This window comes from Oenanthe melanoleuca, chromosome 15, assembly GCF_029582105.1.
Source record: "Oenanthe melanoleuca isolate GR-GAL-2019-014 chromosome 15, OMel1.0, whole genome shotgun sequence".
In the NCBI taxonomy this organism is placed as follows: Eukaryota; Metazoa; Chordata; class Aves; order Passeriformes; family Muscicapidae; genus Oenanthe; species Oenanthe melanoleuca.
The window spans coordinates 13,275,780-13,298,732 of NC_079349.1; the positions used below are offsets into that span (position 1 = coordinate 13,275,780).

The window sequence follows — 22,953 nt, forward strand, 5'->3', positions numbered from 1 at the left end:
GGAGCTCCCAGGGACATGGGCAGGCAGGCTCTCACCCTGGAAGGAGCTCCCAGGGACATGGGCAGGCTCTCACCCAGGAAGGAGCTCCCAGGGACATGGCCAGGCTCTCACCCAGGAAGGAGCTCCCAGGGACATGGGCAGGCAGGCTCTCACCCTGGAAGGAGCTCCCAGGGACATGGGCAGGCAGGCTCTCACCCTGGAAGGAGCTCCCAGGGACATGGGCAGGCAGGCTCTCACCCAGGAAGGAGCTCCCAGGGACATGGGCAGGCTCTCACCCAGGAAGGAGGCTCCCACAATCACCACGTTCCTGCTGGTGGCCAGCTTCACCACTCGGTTGGCATCCTCAGGCGTCCGGATGTTGAACACGTTCTCCATCTCCTTGCCCTTGCAGCTGAGAGTTTTGGGCCTGAAAAACACTGAGAGTGAAGCAGCTGCTTCTCTCAGCTCTGTGTGCTTCAGTGCCCAGTCGGGGCTGCAGAACATTAAGAACATTGAAGAACATTTAAGAACATTTAAGAACATTACCAACTTTCCCTTTTCCACCCTTCTCTTGCCTGAAGACACAACATGGAAAAACCTAGATGCTGGTGGCCAGTGGTGGAGCAGGGGATGCTGAGCAGCCACCCCAGACCCCACTGTGGACTGGTGGACACACAGGTCAAGGGGAGCTCCTTCCTGGAGCTCCCTACTGCACAGGACAGGCAGTGCTTTACACCAGGTTAGGTCGGGCTTTGTCACAGAGAACACAGTAATGTGGCCCCTCTTGCATGGTGCAAAAAAGAGTGATTCATTGAGGAAAACCACTGCTTTAAATAAGAGAGCTGATGCAAAACAAAATACAGAGGATTCATTGGTCAGAGAAAGAAACACCCCTTGTCCCAGGCTTTCTCACAGGTGTTAATCTTTTGTTATAATTCAAATTCTTACAGAATTATAGAGAGAGAAAGGTCTCTAGCTTGGGAAAAACCCTAGCTGAGCCTGAGAAAGCTGGACTGGAAAAATCCTTTAAGTTTTTCCCTGGGCCTGTAATGGCCACAGGGCTTGGAGAAACTTGGTCTAGTGGAAAGCATTCTCAGGGGTGGATGTATATTCATCACATACAGAGTGAATTTCAAGTTCCCTTCCAACAGAACCCATTCTGTGAGTCTATAATATATGATGTAGATATATATGAAAGAGATAGATGATGATATATAGATGTAGATACATACAGACATTCCCATTATCTTTCCCACACTCAGACAAATTCAGTGTTCAAGTTCACCTGCCACATTTCATCCCTTATCCCCAGGCACAAGCTCCTCACATTCTCAGATAAAACAGTTTATCTTGATCTTTAAGATGTTTGTCTTACATGTTTCCCGTTGCTATCAGCAGCTTGTTGTATTCCATCTTAAACCCATCCTTGAACACAGCTATCTTGCTCTTGACATCCACAGCCGCCACCTAAAATTATTCCTAAATAATGTTAAGGGAAGAAATCCCAGATTTTCACCCAGGTCCCAGCCCAATCAACTTATCTGTCAGATTTTGGTCTTCCATGTTAGTTTTAGTTTGTTATATAGTTGCTTTTAGTTAGTCTGTTAGTTTTAGTCCCCCCTATCCACAGCTTGGCTAACCCACACCTTGAATATTCCTAGTTGCCTTTTCACAAATCCTTGAAGATCTCCCAATAGAAATAAAATAATGGGGAGAAATATTTAAGCCATCATTGTCTGCACTGTCTGAAGGCTGATTGTTCTTACCAGATGGTGCCTGGCTCCCCAGATTGACAAGAGGAATGGCAGTAGCACATGATGGTCACCACAGGTGGCCACACCATGGCCATGCCCATGGTGCCCTTCCTGCCACAGGAGCATTGCACCAGCTGTGCTTGTACAGCACCAGGCAGCCTCTGCTCTGGGGCAAGAACAGGAGGCTGGGAGAGACCCAGCACTCTCACAGTGCCATCCAGTGAGCCAAACCAGAGAGGGCAGCCACATTCCCTAGACACAGCCTTTGCATGCCAGCACTTTCCTCAGGCACACACGGGGCTCTCCCCACCTGCATTTCAGTCAGGACCTCGATGTCGTAGGTGCAGAAGAACTCCTTGGGGCGCAGGGCGATCTGCTCAGGGTGGGAATCCATCGACTGCAAAGAAAACAAACATTGTTCTGTCTGCTGCTGTGGGCTGAACAGTGAGGGGAGAAACAGCTGCTACCACTGTCGAATGGGTTAAGAGGATGGTTCAGCAAGGCTGGAATGACAGCCTGTTCAAGTGGGAGTCGTAACAAGAGGCTGCTCTGAGCTCTGGTGCCTTCTCTGCCAGCTTGGCATGGGGCTAGTGTGGTGGCTCAAGCAGGATCATAGCAAGTGCCCTGGAGTGCCAGCAAAGCAGAACTGCAGCCCCTCCCAGCACATACAGCTTCACAGGAGCAAGAGAAAAGGCTCATTTCACACCACGGGTGGCCAGGCCCTGGAACAGGCTGCTCAGGGAAGCAAGCCCCATCCCTGGAAGTGCTGGGCTGCAGCAAAACCCAGTCTAGGAAAAGGAGTGCCTGCCCACTGCAGGGGGAAAGATATTGGGAATGTCTGTATGTATCTACATCTATATATCATCATCTATCTATTTCATATATAACTATAGCACAGGGTGCCCTTTAGAAGTCCCTTCCAACCCAAATCATTCTATGATTATTTGGAAAATAGCCAGTTACCAGGGCAAATGGAAGCTAAAGAGCAGTAAGAACAAGCAGCATTAACACACAAGGATACACTTTCAGAAGCACCCAAGTTATGCTGCACAGGCTCTATCTGATGCTGAAGAAATGGGGTGTGGCCCATATCTGTACATCTTCAGCTACAAGATAAAGGTTCTTGCTTTTCCCAGCCTTCCCTAATCACTGGGGTGAGATGTACATCTTCTTTACACAAAGGGTTGAGCCCGAGCTCATCTGTCCCCCTGACTGTCAGCACAAGCTCAGGCTCAGGCTAAGGACAAGCTGAGCATCAAGTGAGCTGCTGGGTGTGCAGGCTGCTCCCTGCTTGTGCACTGCCTGCAGCACAGCAGAAACAGGCACAGGTGCCCTGGCCAAGCCCTGCTGCAGACCAGCACACTGCCCAGCAGCAGTGCTCGTGCCAGGCAGTGATGCTGTTTGGGCTTGGCCCAGGAGCCGCAAGGGATTCAGGAGTCAAGGGCTCTCCTATTCACCATGGAGATGGATGTGCAAGACCCTTCTCCCTGCTCAGGGGCTGGAAGGAGCCCAACCAGACACTCCCTTACTCTGACTTCAGAGTAAGAATGCACTGCTCTGGAGAGACTGCTGTCACAGGGCTCGGGGCAGGGACACACAGGTTTTATTGAAATTCTTTGAATTCTCCACATTTACAGAGAGAAACAGCTGAACCTCTGTGACAGTGTGCAGGGAGGGCAGAACAGAAGACTTGACAACCATCACAACTTTTGCTGTTGCTTGTCTGGGGACAGTAACAGAGCTGTGGCAACACAGAGAGCACAGGTCATGGTCCAAAGGGGACAAAGAAAACAGCCTGGCAGGACCTGGGGACAGAACAAGCTTTCAGCAGGGCAGAGGAAGGGCAGTGCTGTAGTGCCAGGGAGCAAAAGCTCTGCTGCTTACAGAGTTAGCACTCCTTCCCCAGTGGCTTGCACAGGTTTAGTCCCACTCACAGCAGTTAAGAAAAATTCCATCTTTTCCTACCCTCTTCCCAAAAATTCTGCCTTCTCTTTCATGGGCTTTGTGCACCTTCTAAATGCAACTACAGCCAGAAGTGTTTAGTGGAGGATTTAACAAACCATATCCAACATCTCTGGCATGTGAAATGTTATTAGTATTTAACAGAGAGAAGAAGAGCCAGTCTAACACTCACACAACTGACTAAGTGCTCAGAAAAGCTGGGACAGGGACTCTCAGATTCTCTGAGCTGCCCAGAGCAATCCCTGTGAAGACTGGATGCAGGCACCAGGCAGCTGCTCCTCACCCCACACAGGACTCACAGAAGCACAGAAATGGCCTGAATGCTCCCAAACAGCCATGGACATGCCTGCCTGTCTTTGAAAATACTTTTTCTGGGTGCCAAAGCAGAGTTAAATGCTGTGATTGTAGCAGGCTCCAAGAGTAAGCATTTTCTGACATGAGCATGAACACATAATTCACCTTACGTTATCTCCAAGCTCCAAGGTCAAATGGTGCTGTCCAACTTGAGCTGCCATCTGACATCAAAGAAGGCTCAGGAATCAGCAGCAAGAAAATCTGATTAAAGATCATCCTGTGTCTATAAACCAGAATGCAAAATGGGATGTGTGCCAGAGAAAGTGACTTTTGCACTCCCATCAAGTTATCAACTTGTGATGATGGCTGAGAATCATCATCATTAAGGCACAGAGCATTCCTGGGCAGCAAGAAACAGGCACTAATAAAAACCCCCAGCACCATTTTTTCACATATTCCATTTCATTGCCTTAAAGATTTTGATACAGAAATACTTTAAGAAGACCCATCCAGGTAGAAGCTGGCTATGACAGCTGCCATTAGATCTGTGAAGAATCATCACATGAATTGTGGAATGGTTTAGGGTGCAAGGGACTAAAGGCTCATCTCATTTCAATCTGCAGGGATACCTTCCACTAGACCAGGTTCCTGCAAACCCTGTCCAACCTGGCCTCAGACACTTCCAGGGATCCAGGGGCTGCCACAGCTTCTCTGGGCAACCTGTGCCAGGGCCTGCCCACCCACACAAGAAAGAATGCCCTTGTTTTCCTGCTGGAATACTCTCAATTCAATCTGAACAACTAATTTTTTTGTATTTCATATTTCAGCCACAATGAGGAAAGAAAATTCAAGGGAAACAGAGGCAGGATGACTAAGGAAACAGAACCTTGATGCTGCAATGAATAACAGTGGGGAAAGGTGCTAGAGTAAATTTTGAAAGTGGGGAGGAATGTGGCATAAGCAGAGTGGTACAAACCTTGCTGAGCTTTGGTCTGTCATAGGGCAGGTGTCTGTCCAAGGTGCACATCACGATGCGGTCAGAGAAACCCTCCTGGCGCAAGGTCTCTGCACAGACCAGCCCAGCTGCCCCTGGGGGAGGAGAGCAGTGACAGCCATGGGTGTGGGAGCTCTGTGCCCTTCACTGCAGAACTTGGGGCTGGCTCCAAACCACCCCCTGCCCCAGCCCTCTGTAACCCAAACAGCTCCCACGGGGTGGAGATGACAAGGCACGGGAAGGGATGCTCTGCCCATGGCCCATGACATAAATCCTCTGGTGTGTCCCTAAACTGTCACAAACCCCAAAGAGCACACCTGAGGAGTGCTGCTGCTGCCTACACATCTCTCACAAACTCCAGAGCACGAGCTCAGACCCTTGGACTTCTTCAGTCAAGGAAGGGTCTGCACAAGCTGCTCCTGGTGAATATATGGCCAATTTGTGGCCAAGCACAGAGAGCAGGGAGTCCTCCCTTCTCCATGGCCAAGGTGTTGGTTGTGTGACTCACTGCAGAGCATTCTCCATGCTATTTCTTTAATGGTTTTTTGTTCACTTGTTTCAATCAGAAGGAATTAAAAAAAAAAAAAAAAAAAAAAGGTTAAATCGAACAAAAAGAACAAAAAGCTGCCTTGAGACATGCCCACTGCAGAACTGGTGAGATTAGAGAGCTCAGGTGAGAAGTGTCTTCTCAGCCAAAGAAACCTCATTCCTTGATAAGTGTTTTTAGGGCCACAAATTCTGTAACACCACTGAGAGATGATGGACCTGGACCATATCATGGTTTGCTCCATCAACGAGACACTCCACTGATGGAGCTGGGGGACAGTGGAAGAAGAGACAGGAGGGTGGACATCCTGTGTGTGCTGCCAAGAGCATCCTGAGGCAGGGATGATGCTGTACTGGAGAGGAGAGGAGAGGAGAGGAGAGGAGAGGAGAGGAGAGGAGAGGAGAGGAGAGGAGAGGAGAGGAGAGGAGAGGAGAGGAGAGGAGAGGAGAGGAGAGGAGAGGAGAGGAGAGGAGAGGAGAGGAGAGGAGAGGAGAGGAGAGGAGAGGAGAGGAGAGGAGAGGAGAGGAGAGGAGAGGAGAGGAGAGGAGAGGAGAGGAGAGGAGAGGAGAGGAGAGGAGAGGAGAGGAGAGGAGAGGAGAGGAGAGGAGAGGAGGTGTATATCAACACCACAAGGTCCTGAAAAGACTTTACACTCATCATCTGTTGGAATCAGGGGTTGCTGATGCAACTAGGAAGGCAGTAGCAGGAAGAGGATTTGGGGTTCACTCCAAAGCATGGCAACAGGGAACTACAAAGCTCCACAGATTGGAACAGAGGGCATCTTTGGATCCTTAGCATGTAGGACAAAAAGGCTCTCTGGTGTGACAGGCAGGAGACACACACAGTGGTCCCACCTTGTGCCACCCTTACCTGCACCAATGATCAGCACGTTGGTGCTGCTCAGGTTGTAGTTGCTCAAGGAGATGCACTTTGCCATCACCTTTGTTCTCCTCTGTGTCTGAAGAGCCTGTGTCACCACCAAAAAGAAAAAGAAAAGCAATTATCTTTACTCAGCATTACCCTGGGCAGCCGGGCAGGGATGGGGACAACTGCAACAGTGTCATAAACCAGCCTGGATAGAAGGGACAGCCACACCCGTGTACTGAACAAGAACTCCAAACCCTGCTCATCCAAATGCCATTCCAACGTCCAGTGCACTACAAGGTACAAAAGACAAATAAATCCATCATCTTCTGCAAACCATGCAGCTACTCAGAGCTGGAGTGGTGGTGGAGCAGGAGAAAAGGCAGGTGTGTCCTTGTGCAATTCTGCACTAAGGGTGAGACAAGAATGAAGAAGATCTGTCAGGAATTTTATCCTGAACCTGAGCAGGGCTTGTAAACCTAATATCCAAATCTGATGGACTTGTCCAGCTCACCAGAGCACAGGCATGGACCTGTGCCAGTGTAGTAGAGCCAAAATCTGTTCCTAGTAGAGCAAATAGACTCAATTTCCCCTCATCACATCCCCAAATCACTGAAGTGCTGCCATTGAGGGGACATCTCTGGATCTAACCCAAGTGTTCTAAGGGCCCACTGGGGCTCTGAGCCACTGGATTTGCAATGTGCACATACACCATGTATCCAAAGAAGGCTTTTCATGGAAAGAAAGATGATAGTGGTCAGAGTGGGCTTCATTCTGTATCCCATCAGGGCAGGAGAGCCCTTTCTACCCCAGCATCAGGTTCCTCTCCAGCAGGAGCTGAGGGGTGAAGAGCCCTCTGCCTTGCCATATTCAGACAAGGCCGAAAGGCAGAAGAGGCCTCTTTCTATGGGCCAGCTAAATTAAAAGTTTCTCTGAGCTTAAGGAAACATAGGACAAGTGCAGGACAAACACCTGTAAGGCCTGAAAGAATGGACAGCCCAGGCCAGGTGTCCTGCAGCTGCAGGAGGCCGGATGGGAAGGGACCCCACAGCTCTGTCCTGCTCCACCTGTACCTCCAAACTGGATACTCACACATCCCTCTGCCCAGGCCTGAGGACCAGAGATAAGCATTTCCCTCCACCCCCATTCACATACAGCAAAAAATGGAAGCATTGGCCTTGATTTTTGGATGTCAGTGGTCCCTCACCTGCTTGCTTGCTCGGATGTACACCTTCTCCTTCTCAATCTTCACCTGAGGGTGACAGAACAGTCACTTTGCTGGTTTGCAAAGCAGCAAGGGCTCCCTCTGGGCAGAGCTAAGGAGGGGTGGTGTCAGCAGGTAACCTGCAGGAGCAGCTCAGGCCATGGCAGGGCTCACCCCAGGGCTCATCCCAGGGCTCACTCCAGGGCAAATCCCAGGGCTCATCCCAAGGCTCACCCCAGGGCTCACCACAGAGCTCATCCCAGGGCTCATCCCAGGGCTCACCCCAGGGCTCATCCCAAGGCTCATCCCAAGGCTCATCCCAGGGCTCATCCCAAGGCTCATCCCAAAGCTCATCCCAGGGCTCATCCCAAGGCTCATCCCAAAGCTCATCCCAAGGCTCATCCCAGGGCTCATCCCAGGGCTCACCCAGGGCTCATCCCAAGGCTCATCCCAAAGCTCATCCCAGGGCTAATCCCAAAGCTCATCCCAAAACTCATCCCAAGGCTCATCCCAGGGCTCATCCCAGGGCTCACCCTGGGCTCTTCCCAAGGCTCATCCCAGCTCAAGGCTCTGGGAACTCCTGCCTCCCATCAACCACACGCCCACGCTCGCTGTACAACCTGATTTCCACCCCAAGTTTACACATTCCCACCCCTCCTGCTCCAGACACCTCCCAGACCGGGCACTCCCAGGCTCCCAGGAGGTGTCTGGTGCCCGTGGGTGGGCACAGGGAGCTGCAGAGAGGAAGGAGCTGGATGAGCAGCTGCTCTCTGCTGGCTACACCAGAACATCTCTGGAAAGTATTTGGTCCAAGCCATACAGAATGTTGCTTATCCCAATAAAAAGAGTCATTTTGTGGGTGACACCAAACTGAGTGGTGTGGTTGATGCTCTAGAGGGAAGGGATCCATACAGAGGAATGTGGCCAAATGGGAATCTCATGAAGCTCAATAAGGGAAAATGCAAGCTGCTGCACCTGGATGTGAGCAATTCACTTCATCACTCCAGGCTGGGGGAAGAAGGAATTGAGAGCACCCCTGAGGAGGACTGGTATTGTTCAGCCAGGAGAAGAGAAGACTCCAGGAAGACTCAGGAGCACTTCCAGTGCCTTAAGGGGCTCCAAGAGAGCAGGAGAGGGACTTTGGACAAGGGCCTGCAGTGACAGGACAAGGACAGGACCAGGGGATGGCTCCCACTGCCAGAGGGCAGGGTTAGGTGGGATATTGGGATTCCCTATGACATTGGGGAAGCCCTGGCACAGGCAGCCCAGAGAAGCTGTGACTGCCCCTGGATCTCTGAAAGGGCTCCAGGCCAGGCTGGAGTGGGCTTGGAGCAACCTGGGAGCCCATGGCAGGGGGTGGAATGACATGGGCTTTAAGGTCCCTTCCAACCCAAGTCATCCCATGGTTCTGTGGTTTTTGCTGCAGGGAGAAGGGTCTCACCTGGAACCTGGGTAAGCTGTCCAAGCCAGGGAAGTCCTCGATGTCGCCTGTGCTGATATTGAAGCAGGCTCCGTGCCAGGGACAGCGGACTCTTCCTTTGGACAAAACCCCTGCAGGAACACGGCAGAGCAGGGCTGGTGCTGCCCCACAGCTGCTCCACCCTGTGAGGTGGCACCTCTCCTAGAGGACACGTGGCAGCTGAGTGGCGTTTTCTCACCATGCACACTGGGATGTTTGGGACCAGCTGGGATCCTCCATGAGCAATTCCTTCTAAAATGCCCTGGATGGAGGATCCTCCAGTACCTCTGGGCACAGTTCAAAGCTGTCTGCTCTGAGATATAACCCTGCTCTCCAGCCAGGACGGGGCTGCCATCCCCAGAGGCTCATGGTCATCCTCACAAGCCCCAGTACTACCCAAAACAAGTGGTGCCTCCAGCAGAGCATCACTGATTTAGAGTACATGTGTTCCAGAGCAGAGCCTGGCACAGCAAGGCACCTACACACACTTGGGAGGCACAGGCATGTTCAGTGTTCATTTCTGCAGCTGCTGGCTCATAGGCTGCTGCCTTGGACTTGATTTTTCCCTGCTGCAACACTGGGGCAGAGCACAGGCTGGTCTTGAGCTGGTGTCTGCTTGCTGAGGCACAGAGTGCCACATCCCATCACCACCACGTGTGGGGTGCAGGGGCAGCCCCCCCACACCTGTGGCTGCAGCAAAGTGCCTGGAGAGATCCCTGTGTGACAGCCAGTCTGAGGAGTACACCACAGGGCTCTGAGAGGGCAGTGAGCTCTCACCTCCAGGGCACTGTGGGGCTCCTCTGCCCTGCTCAGCACCCAGGGGAGTGGCTGAGAGCATGGCTGCTACACCCAGCACGACTGCTGGCCAGCAATGCCCAGAAGACACTCAGAAGGATCTTCCCCAGGATCCCACCTCCAGAAAAGTGCCCTCCCAACCCCAGTTTTGGAGATGCACATCAGCACACAGCCTGCTGCCACTGCTTAGGCTCAGGGCAGAGACCTGCCTGAAGCCTGTGCTGACAAAGTGCCAGGATGCATCATTTTAGGTGCCAAGATGGGAAACCAATCCACCTCATCCCACTTCAGTCAGTAACAAGAGAAACATTCATCCCAAAGAGAGTGCTCTTCCTCCTCCACGAGAAGAAGCCCCAGCCCTGTGATCAGCTAGAGCTGACAGAGTGCTCTGGGGAGTTTTTGCAGCTCTAGCTTGCTGCCCTCCCCAGCCAGGAGATGCCCAGGTGATGCTGGGTGTGCAGTGCATGCTTGGCAGCAGTGCAGGGGCTGGCCCTGCCCTGTGATGCCCTTGGCTCTCTCCAGAACACGGTGCAGGCTGACCTTTGACCAGAGGAGCCCCGTAGTGGGGACACTTGTGTCCCACGGCGTGGAACTCGCCGCTCTCCTTGATGAGCAGAGCCTTCCCACAGCCCAGGTCCACTTCCCGCATCCTGGGGAGGAGGAACATGCAAACAGATGGCACAGCATCCCCCTCACAGAGAGGCCAACACTCCACCCTGCACTTCAGCCCCAGTCCCACCAGGCTCCACTTCTCCAGCCTCTCACTGCTGGCCCCAGGTGACTACAGATGTGGCTCATTCCTTGTCACCCAGCCAGTTCTGCAGGTGGCTCTGCTGTCCCAGCCTGGGCCACATCCAAGCTGGGCCATTGAGTGCCAGCATCTAATTTATCCCTCACTGTGCCAAGAGGAGGCTCAAAGCACCTTCCCAGCTGCTGGGGGAGCTGATGATGGGAGCAAGAAACCAAACTGGTTTTACTTTGACATCAGTTCCCACCCTGGCCCCAGCAGCTCAGCAGGCCCCTGCCAAGCTTGTGTTCAGTTTTTCAAACCAAACACAACTTCTCCCAGAGCTGAAAACCAGGAGAGGTGATTCTGACCTCAGGGTCTGCCTCCAACACCTCAGGGGTTTTTGCTCTGATCCTGGCCATGTCCCAGGGTCAGTTTTCCTGATAAATCCCTCAGGACAGGGCCTGTGTGTGACCTTCTTGATGTTTTCCTCAGCTGTTTGTGCAGAGTGGAGTTCACACAGTGAGCTCCTGCTGGCATCAGGCTCCTGGCCCATCTCTGCTGGGTTCAGCTCTGCTCTGCAGAGGAGCCAGCAAACTTCAAGCCATTCCTTTGGAGGGGTTCAGGTTCTCTCTGAAATCTCTCCCAGTTGCTCACAGAACAAGGAGGAATGGTCTTAAACTAAAAGAGGATCCCTTTAGATTACAGATAAGAAAGAAGTTTTTACAATGAGAGTGGCATTTTAGCAGGATGCTTTGCCTGAGTAAGATCTTTTTGTCTAATCATTTACGATAAGAAATCATTCATTTTTATGCAAATATATCTGTTTTGCCATCCTTATCCCTGCAGGACAAAGTTGTACAAAGGTTCAATCACACATTTGTAGTTCCTTAGATTTAAAACTTGGCAGGGATCCAGCTACACCAAGGCTTCTCTTGGAGAAGGAATTTAAAAAGCCAGGGGGTCCTTTCTGCACCTCCTGACTCAGCAACAGCTTCTCCCACAAACTTGGTCTGAAACTCCCACTCCACCCAAAACAAATTGACATGGTGAGTAGGATGGCAAATAATTCTGAGAAAGAGACAAAAGGCTTAATAGAATATTTACAGCAGCACAGGACACATATTAACACTTACAATCTTTGGTCAGTGAACAATTGATATGAGTGGGAAAGGATACAAGGGAAATTAAATAAAAAGAGGGATCACTGGAAGATTAAAAAAAGGAGGTATCATGTGTCATGTACTGGGATTTTACTTAAAGATATTTCTGCAGCTTTGCAGGGGAGTACCCAAGCACTGCTGAGTGACACTGATGTTGTTCTGCACTGAGCAGACATTTACCCTCTGCCCTCTCACTGTGCCTCCCTCCACCAGGTCTGCCAGACCTTCCTCTCAGCACATCCAGTCTCTTCTCACATCTCAGATGTTCCCTTTCCAACCAATGGTTCTGATACATTCTGTGCACTCCATGGTCTGCCTGAGGCTCTGAACCTCCTTCCAATACAACTTTCAGCAGATGCTTCCTCAGAGGAGAGTCCTCCAGAGAACCATGGAGGAGAGTACGAGTTGAGGAGAGAGCCCTCACTTTGTACAGAGCTGGACAGGGACACAGAGGTGCTGCTCCCTGGAGACTTCTCCTCTTCCAGCCAGAAAGCCTCTCCCTACACAGCTTGATGTTTGTCTGGAAATCCTGGTTGCTCCCCCTGCATGGAGAGGACTATCCCTACAGCTATCCCAGCACACTGCCTTTGGGGTGCCAAACACTTCACTGTGGCCATAGCAAACCCCACCTGCTCAAAGAAGTCACTGTGATTCCAGAATGCCATTCATGCACACCAGGTGCCAGGGTCTCAGAAGAATGGGACAGACTTGGCATGCTCATTCCTTCTCAAATAACATCCCAGCCCAACCCCATTACTTGCCCTCAGGCTACAGAAACACTTGCCCCACTCTGCTTTGAAGCCATAAAGATGAGAACAGGCTCAACCCACCAACACTTCTCTTCCACCCTCAAACCCACTTCAAGCCAGACTCTGGGCAAGTGCTTCACCTGCATCAACTGCTCAATGACAAATGCTCACTTTACCAATTTCCTTGGGTGAAAAGCAGCAGGGCTCACCACACCTGCCCTTTGCCCCATGAATTCAGCCACCTTGCTCCTCAGATCCAGCTCTGCTCTCCCCAGGCTGGGCACTCAGCACTTGGAGCTCTTCCCTCTGCACAAGGGGAACGGAGCAGTACGAGTCCTTCTGCATTCCTCAGCTGATAAAACCTGCTCAATGGCAACCATAACTCCCTGGGAAGATATGATAAGATAAGTTAAAGAATTTACAGCTTGCCCAAGAAGATGTGTGAGCTGAGAGAGTCAAAAACAAGACCTGGTCTCTTCAAGACAGCACACAGCTACCTGCAAGGTTCCCACCCTGCATCACTCCAGACTAATCCAGAGAATGATTTACACTGCCCTGCACCCTGCCAAGCTGTTTACTCAGTTAGGAATTTGTCCTGTTGTCCTACCCTCTTCCCCACCTGGGAAGCAGCTCTGGTCTGCAAAGGACCTTTGCTCGAGAGCTGTGAGAGGATTGGGGGCTGTTTTCTGTCCTTCCAGTTCCTGCTGGGTTTATCCTCCAGTATCTTTCTGCATCTCAGTTCTGCTGAGACTGTGCTGGTAGCAGAAAACACAAAGGTTGGGCAGGAAGCAGACTCTGTGCTTGCAGACTCCACCAAAGCAGGGCAGCAGTGCCCAAAGCCTCATGCCCAAAGCACCCTGCACTGCTGCCATGCCCAGCACACTCCTTGGGAGAATCATCCCTGAAAACCCCTCTGGGTGCCAGCATGAGGAGGTTCCTTTGGCTTGCCCTACTGCTCACATGAGTTGTGGGACCCTCTCACAGCACTCACCTGCACTCAGCCTGCTGGAAAACAGCTTTTCTCAGCCCAAACTGTCTGGTGTTGGCAGGTCTGCTGTCACATTCGTAGCACGTGGCAGCAGCTGATGCACACGGGACCAGCTCCCAGATCACTGCCAGCTCCTAGCCCTGGCTTCAGCTGAGGAGCTCCCTGCTATGGCCACCTGCACTCAAGTATGTTCTCACAGGCTGCAGCCAGAAGAGCTCTCCATATCTTCTCATCTATCATACTCTCTACTCCCCAGTCAATCTAGCTATTCACAGAATCACAAGGTGGCTTGTGTGGAAAAGGACCTTAATGACCCTCTCATTCTACCCCCTGCTATGGGCAGGGACATCTACAGACCAGGTGAGGCTGCACTCGACCCTGGAGTAGAACCCTCCCTGTGCAACCAGTATTTCCCAGGACAGACTCCCCCTTTTCCTTCACTCTGCCATCAAGGCAATTCTGGCTGCTGTCTGTGCTCTGCCCTGCTCCTCTCCAGCCCTGCTGCCACTGCTCACCTGCACAGATGCAGTAGGTCACCCACACCTCCACATGTCAAATCTCCTTGAGGGATACTCTGCATCACCCACCAAAGGCACCCACATCCTTGAGCAAAAACAATCCCACAGATGGGTTTGTCTTTTCTTGAGGTGGAATGGATCCAAACTCACCTCCTTAACACCTTCTTCACATGCACCACAGGGACTTTATCCCCTTCTACAGTACAGGTTTTGATTGGGCAGGGCCAGCCCCACTGGGGGACCCTCTGGTGCTGACTGACAATGTGGTCTTCACTAAATATAGATGCCAGTGTCTGAGGGCTCCACCACCCTTTGATTGCAATGTAGTTTTTAACAGTGCATTGCACCATTCCACTTTCCCAGGGGCTGGTGCATGACAGGGAATGGGGTACACCCACTCACTACCTTGTTCAGTCCAGAACCTTTAACAGAGCCCAGGTGTTTGTAAGGAATTTTGGAATTAGTCCCATTGTCTGACTCCATTCTTCCAGTGCTGCAGTGTTGCCACAGGATTTGTTTTCCAAGAGTCACAGTGGTGCTCCAGACAGTGGTACAAGGCATGGGCTGTGTCTCCAGCTATCCAGCCATGCCTCCTACCACTGTCAGCACCTAATGCTTGCCTTGGCAGCAGGTTTGCAGCAGTGTGATGGAATCCATCTGCCAGGCCTCTCCATGCTCACATTGACTACCCTCCCTCCCTATCTGTGGGTGGCTGGAGAAGAACTGGAGTCACAAAAGGCAAAGATCACAGGCTGAGATAACAATTTACTGGAAACAGCAAAGAGATAAGAAAACCAACAATATCAGCAAGAACATTAATAATACAAGTGTACAAAAGAGAGAGAGAGCCACATGCCAAAATGCTCACCCAGAGCTGAGAGCTCACTACCCCACTCCCTGTGGCTTGGAACCAGCATTACCCCCCTTCCTGTGCACCTCTGTCCCCCACACTTACTCAACCAGAAGGAACCACTTCTGCCCACAAAAGCTCCCTTCCCTTGCCCTGGCAATGAGATGAGGCTGTGTAGAATAACCTCCAGGTTCTGGCCATGCACCTCCTGGCTACTGCAAAAATTAACCTTGTCCTGGTTGGAACCAGGATACAAGCCAAGCAGCCTCAACTGCTCCACATCATGTGAAGATTTAATTCAACAGAATCCAGTCCTTTGTAGAGTGGTATAATGCATAAATTCCCATTGCAATGAAAAAAACCAAAAAAACAAAAATGTTTATTCCTGGATGAACTTACATAAGAAAATGAATTTATGGCCCATGAAGCCCCTTAAGTTTAGCACAAATAGTCCATAGTCCATGGATTGTTCTTGGATACTATCACAGGCAATACTTCAATTTAAAGCAAACAGCTGCCAGACTCCTGCTGTGTCCCACACACCTTTTGTTGCTGCCTCACTGGAACAAAAGCTGTTCCAAACTATTTTCTTTTACAGATGGAGCCCTCTGAGATATCAATGGAACTTGTACTTCTGTCCCAGAAAAGAGGCACCTGTAAAGCACAGTGACTGGGACAGGCACTCTTTAGACTTCAAAAATTAAATCAGGGCACTGAATGTGCCCAGCTGAAATGTGCTCTTATTTGCAAAAGGATCTGAAAAGCTGCATCCTTACTGAAAGAGCAGATTGATGAGCTCAGCTGGAAGAGCCAAGCACTGCAGGCAGGATAGAGCACATGACCCCCCCCCATCAGCTCCACCCTTGTGCTTCTCCTGTTGTTTTGTAAAATCACTAAAACTGTAAATTTATTTTAAAAAGTCTAGGTTGGTTAACACAAGTTGAGCAAAGCCTCCTGAGAAATTCTTCCACAGAGCATCACCTCTTTCTGAGACAAGTCCCAGTCCAGATCATGCAGGGAACAGCAGACCTCCTGGTAAAAACAGTTGTTACTTGCCCATGATATGAAAAAGCTTACAAAGCTAAATTATCATCTCCAATAACTCTAAAGAACAAGAGAGGTTAGGTTAGAAGGTCTCTCAAGTTTTACCTGCAAAATCTTTGAGTACTTACTGCCCATTCTCCAGGTCCTTGACGTGGCACACGGATGCCTCTACCACGTCCTTTGGGTTGTGGTAGGGGTTGCTGGCAATTGGGTGCTCCTCAAGGTGGTAGTGCCTTGCAGTCCCATTGACTTTGTAGATCAGAGGGCTGGCTTTCCCATTGGGTGACATCTCTTCCTTGCTCCTCTCCTTTTCAGGTATCACAACTTCAATTTTCACTTCAACTGCAGGAACAAGCCAAAGCCTTTGTTAAAATGAAGCCAGAGGTTTTGCTGCTCTTCACTGTTCTATCCTTCCCTGAACTTGGAAACAGACATCAAAACAGAGATTTTTGTTAGCTTGGCTTGGAAGATAAAACATTTAACATCAAGCTTGGCTTCATTACCTGAGCCCATTATTCCTCTGTTCTTTCTGCACTGGGCACTTTGCACTCATGAAATATATATTCTTGAAAGCAGACACGAGTCATTGGTGCAAAACAACCTCTCAGGTACAGTTCTTATCCTGTTTAGTGGAAAACAGCTTCAGGCAGCTCCATATGAGGCATGCCAAGGTCTCTGGAGCTCAGACAGACTTCAAAAACCCCCTTAATTCTTTGTAGGTAATGTTAACTGAAAGAGAAAGCCAACACTGCATGGTGCATAAAGCTGTTTCATTAGATGGAGACCAATTAATAAGGAACTAGAAATATCTGCAATTATTTCCAATGAGGTTTTGAGTGTAGAGTGACCCTACAGCAATAGGTGAGACAAGCAAGTGTGGTCCATGGGAGCAAAGTGCTCCCTTCAACCACCCAGGTGAGGACAGGCAGAAGCTCCTGTGAGGGGGGTGAGGCCTGGGCAGCTCTGCTCAGAGCAGCTGTGGCTGTCCCATCCCTGGAAGTGCCCAATCTGTGTAGAAGATGGAGTTCACAAACTAAACATGTTAAGGAAAGGCAGAGGAAAGGTAAACACAAGCCCTTCAGCAAGGCTTGTTAACGACAGGGATGCTGGTCCTTCCCAGCTTCATCTGCTGTCCCAAACCTTTTATTGCAAGAATAATGAGAGAACAGTGGAAGAACAAGTCTGGGAGAAGGATTGTGAAAGGCAGAAAAGCAAGTGGCCATGGCCATGCAGGCCCCAGAGGCAGGCAGCTACCTCACAAGTCCTGCACACTTCTGCTGTTTGTGCGTGCTCAGCAAGGCAAGGGGTGCACAGCTTTCTGCCAAAGTGCCAGATCCCTGTGCTCACCCAGGCAGGATTCACCAAGGGCAGTGACAGACAGATCCAGGAAAGTGATTTTCTGTGTATGAGCACTGAATCAACAGAAAACATCACCTTCTGCTGTGCTCTTGCAGCTGCAGGAGTCAATGCAAATGAACAGGCCCAGAACCATGCATTAAAAACCCCACATTGCTATGAGCAAATCTGTTCCTGAGCTCTAGGGAAGCAGCCCAGCTGCTGCAGGCACCCAGGGAAGAGGCTGCTCTCCATAAGCACTGCTTTCCTAGGGCACTGGGAGAAGAAGATAAGGATTTTCCAGGACAGAGTTTGGAAGTATAATGAATGCCCATTTATGCCAGTCCCAGTGAAATATTTTTGGCTCAAGAAACAGGAGGCTGATATCATATGGTTTCACAGTCAATCTGCAGAAAATGTGGCTGTGCATCCTTGGAGCCAGACTGCAGAGCCAGACCGTGTCACAGGATGAGAAAAAGGTTGGACAAAGCTGGTGGCTCTGAACCCTGATGGTGAGGGGGACTGGATATCAGTGAATCCATCCTGCAGGAAACAACTCCCATCTCTCACCTGGCTGATGCCCCAGGACTTTGTTTTCCAGAGAGTTTGGGTCAGGTGAGCACATGGAGTGCCCACTGATTCTCAGGCAAATGAACCTGCAGAGATGAAGATGGAAATGTAGCTCTAAGCTTTTCCCTTCTTCCTCAGTTAGGAAAACATATGCAGGAAGCAGCAGGTCTCTGGCACTCAGCCATCCCCACTTGGCACCTACCAACACTGCTGGACAAATGTCCAGAGGAAAAGAAAAAGGATTATAAAATCTTCCCTCTGCTATTTTGGGCCACACACTTCACTGCTTGCCTCTGTGAGGGGCAAATCCCACTTGCCTCCCAGCAACCCTTTGTACCCCTATGCCCTCCTCTTCCTCATGCCCCTCAGCTCCTCATGGGGTGTCCATGTGGCCTGAAACCTGCATTCCTGAGGGATGATCCCTCCAGGAATCCAGGACTAAGCAGCACCTGAGCTGATCCAGCAAACTGGTTCAGTTGCCAAGAGGGAAAATGACATTTAAATGAAATACTTATAAACCAAAGTTTATTCTGAAATCTGATTGGTACAATGGGGCTGGGGTTAGTGTGTTCCAGCTGTTTGACAGGTATCTATAGCTGCTAGAAGAGGGTCTGGACCTTAAAGCAAACTGTTTGGAAAGTTTTAGGCATGTTACTACAAATCTAGACAGTAGGCAACTCCTCAAGAATATAGGTAGAGATATGGATATTCCTACACAGGTATGGGCATAAAGAGATGATACAGATTAAAATATAAATAGAGATTTATATATGTATAGATGATATAGATAGATATAGATATAGATATAGATATAGATATAGATATAGATATAGATATAGATATAGATATAGATATAGATATAGATATAGATATAGATATAGATAGATATAGATATAGATATAGATATAGATATAGATATAGATATAGATATAGATATAGATATAGATATAGATATAGATATAGATATAGATATAGATATAGATAGATATAGATAGATATAGCTCTGTCAGCAAGTGGAACAGTCCAAAAGCAGGAGGTAGGACTTACCAGCCAAGGCTGGGGACAAGCTCAGAGCCAAGCTCAGGTCTCAGAGCCAGTGGCACTCCTCCAGCAGTGGTGGGTGGGAAGGGAGCACATTTCCTGCTAAATGCATCCTCCAAGCAAGGCAAAGCCCAGCCCAGACACCCCATGTGCTGGGAAGCAACTGCTCTGCCATCAAACACTGAGCCCAGCAGAAGAAGAATGACAATTTATAGGTTTTGAAACCACTCTACCACACCCAGCACAAGAGACTGAGCTGCTACAGCTCCCACAGCTGGCACATGATGCTTCCTGTCACACACTCTCCTGAGCTGGCTGTGCTGTGGAAGCACAGGATACCACCCAGGCTGCCAGCTGGGCAGCTCATCCCCAGTGCATCACACACCTGAGACAAACCCGGGGAGAAAATGATGCAGAAACTGAGAACTGGGCCTTCAGAAGAGGACTCAGCATCACAGGACTGCAGCAGCAATTATCAGATTACTTCACTCTTTGAACATAAGTTCTTAATTCAGACAGGGATGGGTGCTGCAGCAGCAGTCAGTACAGTCAGCACAGCTCTTTAGGGATCCAGGACTCCACTCCCCAGAGCTCTTGTATCGCTCATCTGCCCAGCAAAAGGTGATATGTGCACAGTGCCAAGGTTATCTGGAGGGTGCTCAGGGCAACTGAGGGTCTTTCTTATCATGAAGGAGATGGAGCAGATAAGGACCTCATGTACACCTTGAAAAATGCCAGAATCAGTTCTGTTCACTTCAGGCTGCATCCAAAATATTCCCTTCATGTGGAAACAGCACTGACAGAGCAAATAGCTCTGTTCTGTCCCTGCTTCTTATTCAGACAAGGAACAGGTGAATTCCTACAAATAATAAAGTCCAGCACTAATACTGTACAATTCCCACATGAATACCAGTTCAGCTCTAATACTGTGCAATTCCCATATGAAACATCAGTGAAACTCTTTGCTACAACAATCAGTATCCTCAAATGCCTCTGTTTACCTCCTTGCATTTGCAGGTTTTATAAGCTGGGATGAAGCCCTGCAGTCAGTGCTGAGCTACCCAGGGGCTGTGGAAGGCTTGTGCAAAGCCTTTGAGGATGCTAATCCAAACCAGAGCTAAAGGATGAAGGTGTGTTGCAGGGTGGCATTTTTCAGGCATTTGTCCCTGCTATGCAAATCCAGCTCTCCACAAAAATCTGCAGCTCAGGAAAGAGGTCCCCAGAGTATTGGTGTTCTAACACTGGCCCAAGATTTCACAGTTTTGCTGATACGATACAAAATTAAGTGGAGCTCATAACAGAGTTTGTCACAAGTTTAGTCAACAAAGGCATTTACTCCTGGATGTGTTTTTACTTCTCAAACATCTTAAGGAAACATGCAAACAAGGGTTTCAGAGAGAAACTTACAGGTCAGAGTGTCCAGTGCCCTATTACCTTGGTGCTGACCCATAACATAATCACAGCAGAGGTCAAAGGCAGAAAACCACCTTTATTTTCTCATTGTGCCTTGCATGAAGGACCTCATTCCATGGATGCTCAGTGAGTGTCAACTTCTATGGCCCTTCTGACCCGTTTAGTCCTTCAACCTGAAATCCCTTCTGGCTCAGGCAATGAAGACAAATTGCCAAGAAAAGATCCCCAAAAGTTATCTTTCTACCCACAAAGGCTACACAGGGATGCTGACTGGGCTGATAGATCATCACCATTCTCTGATTCCCCTTGCCCTGGGGCACAAGCAAGTAACAAGGACAAGGTCACCCTGAGCACCCTCTGAGGTGGCCAAAACAAGCTGCAGAGCCCACCCAGCCCAGCCATGGAAAGAATGTGCCAGGCAAGGGGAGAATCCTGGATGTCCAGGTGTTGACAGCTGCCTTCCCCACCAAAAGCAGTACAGACAAGCTTCACCAAGAAAACAAAATCTCAACAGCAGAGCAGCTCCAGGACCTGGCCTGCTCCTTCCCAGGTCATTCCCTTCCAGCAGGGAAAGAAATAAGGGCTGGCCAGTGAGTGACAAAACTATGGCAGAAGGAAGGTGCTGGAGGCCTGTGTGTCTGTGCTGGGACAGCTGCCACCCTAAACTTACACTGGAGCACGAAGGGGGCAGCCCTGCTCCAGGTCCAGCAGAAAGGTAGAAGCAGGTGGGTGGTGAAGAACACGGAGATGTAACCAGGCAGAGATATCTCCCTTGTGGTGGAGGGTGAGCTCCTCTCCCACCCACCCACCAACGCCCCTGGCACTGCTGCAACCCCCCACAGCTCCCTGCCTGGGAGTGGAGCACTGAGGAATTCGGGGGGATTAAGAGCCCAGTAATCCTCCCTGCAGGAGCCGAGCATTAACATTCCCCTGGCCAGCATCCACCGCTGCCCTACTTCTCGCAGGGTGACAGCGGGATGGGGGCCCGGCACGGGAGGGCAATCACCTGGCTTGGGCTTGGAGAAGCATCCTCCCATGGCGCCGGGCGGGACGGACAGCGGGGGCCGCGCCGGGCAGCTCAGCGAGGGCGCGGCCACATCCTGGCATGCTCCGGGAGCTGCGCGTCCAGCTCCGTGTACAGCTCAGGGTCCAGCTCTGTGTACAGCTCAGGGTCCAGCTCAGGGTCCAGCTCAGTGTCCCAGCTCCGTGTACAGCTCCGTGTACAGCTCAGTGTACAGCTCCGTGTACAGCTCCGTGTACAGCTCAGGGTCCAGCTCAGTGTCCCAGCTCCGTGTACAGCTCCGTGTACAGCTCCGTGTACAGCTCAGTGTACAGCTCCGTGTACAGCTCCGTGTACAGCTCAGGGTCCAGCTCAGGGTCCCAGCTCCGTGTACAGCTCCGTGTACAGCTCAGTGCACAGCTCCGTGTACAGCTCAGTGTCCCAGCTCCGTGTAGAGCTCAGTGTCCCAGCTCCGTGTCCCAGCTCCGCGTCCCAGCTCCGTGTACAGCTCAGTGCACAGCTCCGTGTACAGCTCAGTGTCCCAGCTCCGTGTAGAGCTCAGTGTCCCAGCTCCGTGTCCCAGCTCCGTGTCCAGCTCCGTGTACAGCTCCGTGTACAGCTCAGTGCACAGCTCCGTGTACAGCTCAGTGTCCAGCTCAGTGTCCCAGCTCCGTGTCCCAGCTCTGTGTAGAGCTCAGGGTCCAGCTCCGTGTCCCAGCTCCGTGTCCAGCTCAGGGTCCAGCTCAGTGTACAGCTCAGTGTCCCAGCTCCGTGTAGAGCTCAGGGTCCAGCTCAGGGTCCAGTTCCGTGTCCCAGCTCCGTGTACAGCTCAGTGTCCAGCCCCGTGTAGAGCTCCGCGTCCCAGCTCCATGTCCTGGCTCCGTGTCCCAGCTCCGTGTCCCAACTCCACGTCCCAGCTCCGTGTCCCAGCTCCGTGTCCCAGCTCAGTTCCCAGCTCCGTGTCCCAGCTCCGTTTCCCAACTCCAAGTCCCAGCTCCGTGTACAGCTCAGTGTCCAGCTCCGTGTCCTGGCTCCGTGTCCCGGCTCCACGTCCCAGCTCCGTGTACAGCTCAGTGTTCAGCTCCGTGTCCAGCTCCGTGTCCTGGCTCCGTGTCCCAGCTCCGTGTCCAGCTCCGTGTCCCGGCTCCACGTCCCAGCTCCGTGTACAGCTCAGTGTCCAGCTCCGTGTCCAGCTCCGTGTCCCGGCTCCACGTCCCAGCTCCGTGTCCCAGCTCCGCTCCCAGCTCCGTGTCCAGCTCCGTGTCCCAGCTCCGTGTCCCAGCTCCGTGTCCAGCTCCGCTCCCAGCTCCGTGTCCAGCTCCGTGTCCCAGCTCCGCTCCCAGCTCCGTGTCCAGCTCCGTGTCCCAGCTCCGTGTCCAGCTCCGCTCCCAGCTCCGTGTCCAGCTCCGTGTCCCAGCTCCGTGTCCCAGCTCCGTGTCCCAGCTCCGTGTCCAGCTCCGTGTCCCAGCTCCGCGTCGGTCCCACCTGCGCCGAGCAGAAAAGCTCCGTGAGAGCCGGTCCGGCCGGAGGGAAGCAAAGCCATGACCACGGGCACACACCGTGGGCACCCCGGTGACCCGAGGGACATGGGGACAGCGAGCTGCTGGGGTCACCGTGCTGGGAGACACCACTGATTAATTACAAAACCCCTCATATCATCTGTGGCCAGAGTTTAATAACTACCCAAAGCCCTGCCTTTGGGA

At 51.2% G+C, this 22,953-nt stretch overlaps 1 protein-coding gene across 2 annotated transcripts in view; it reads right to left on the bottom strand.

Annotated features, from left to right (window-relative positions):
* The window catches only part of AIFM3 (apoptosis inducing factor mitochondria associated 3), a 45,448-nt gene that overhangs the window by 14,655 nt on the left and 7,840 nt on the right, over window positions 1-22,953 (bottom strand). For both annotated transcript variants that reach the window (XM_056504458.1, XM_056504459.1), the window contains exons 2-11: window positions 21,257-22,735; window positions 16,020-16,233; window positions 10,393-10,502; window positions 9,040-9,149; window positions 7,602-7,646; window positions 6,401-6,497; window positions 4,966-5,078; window positions 2,044-2,130; window positions 1,355-1,446; window positions 276-406 (exon numbers count right to left, since the gene is read on the bottom strand). In XM_056504458.1, coding sequence (XP_056360433.1) covers window positions 276-406; window positions 1,355-1,446; window positions 2,044-2,130; window positions 4,966-5,078; window positions 6,401-6,497; window positions 7,602-7,646; window positions 9,040-9,149; window positions 10,393-10,502; window positions 16,020-16,233; window positions 21,257-21,287 — 1,030 coding nt within the window. In that variant the 5' untranslated portion in view covers window positions 21,288-22,735. The remainder of the gene's footprint in view (window positions 1-275; window positions 407-1,354; window positions 1,447-2,043; window positions 2,131-4,965; window positions 5,079-6,400; window positions 6,498-7,601; window positions 7,647-9,039; window positions 9,150-10,392; window positions 10,503-16,019; window positions 16,234-21,256; window positions 22,736-22,953) is intronic.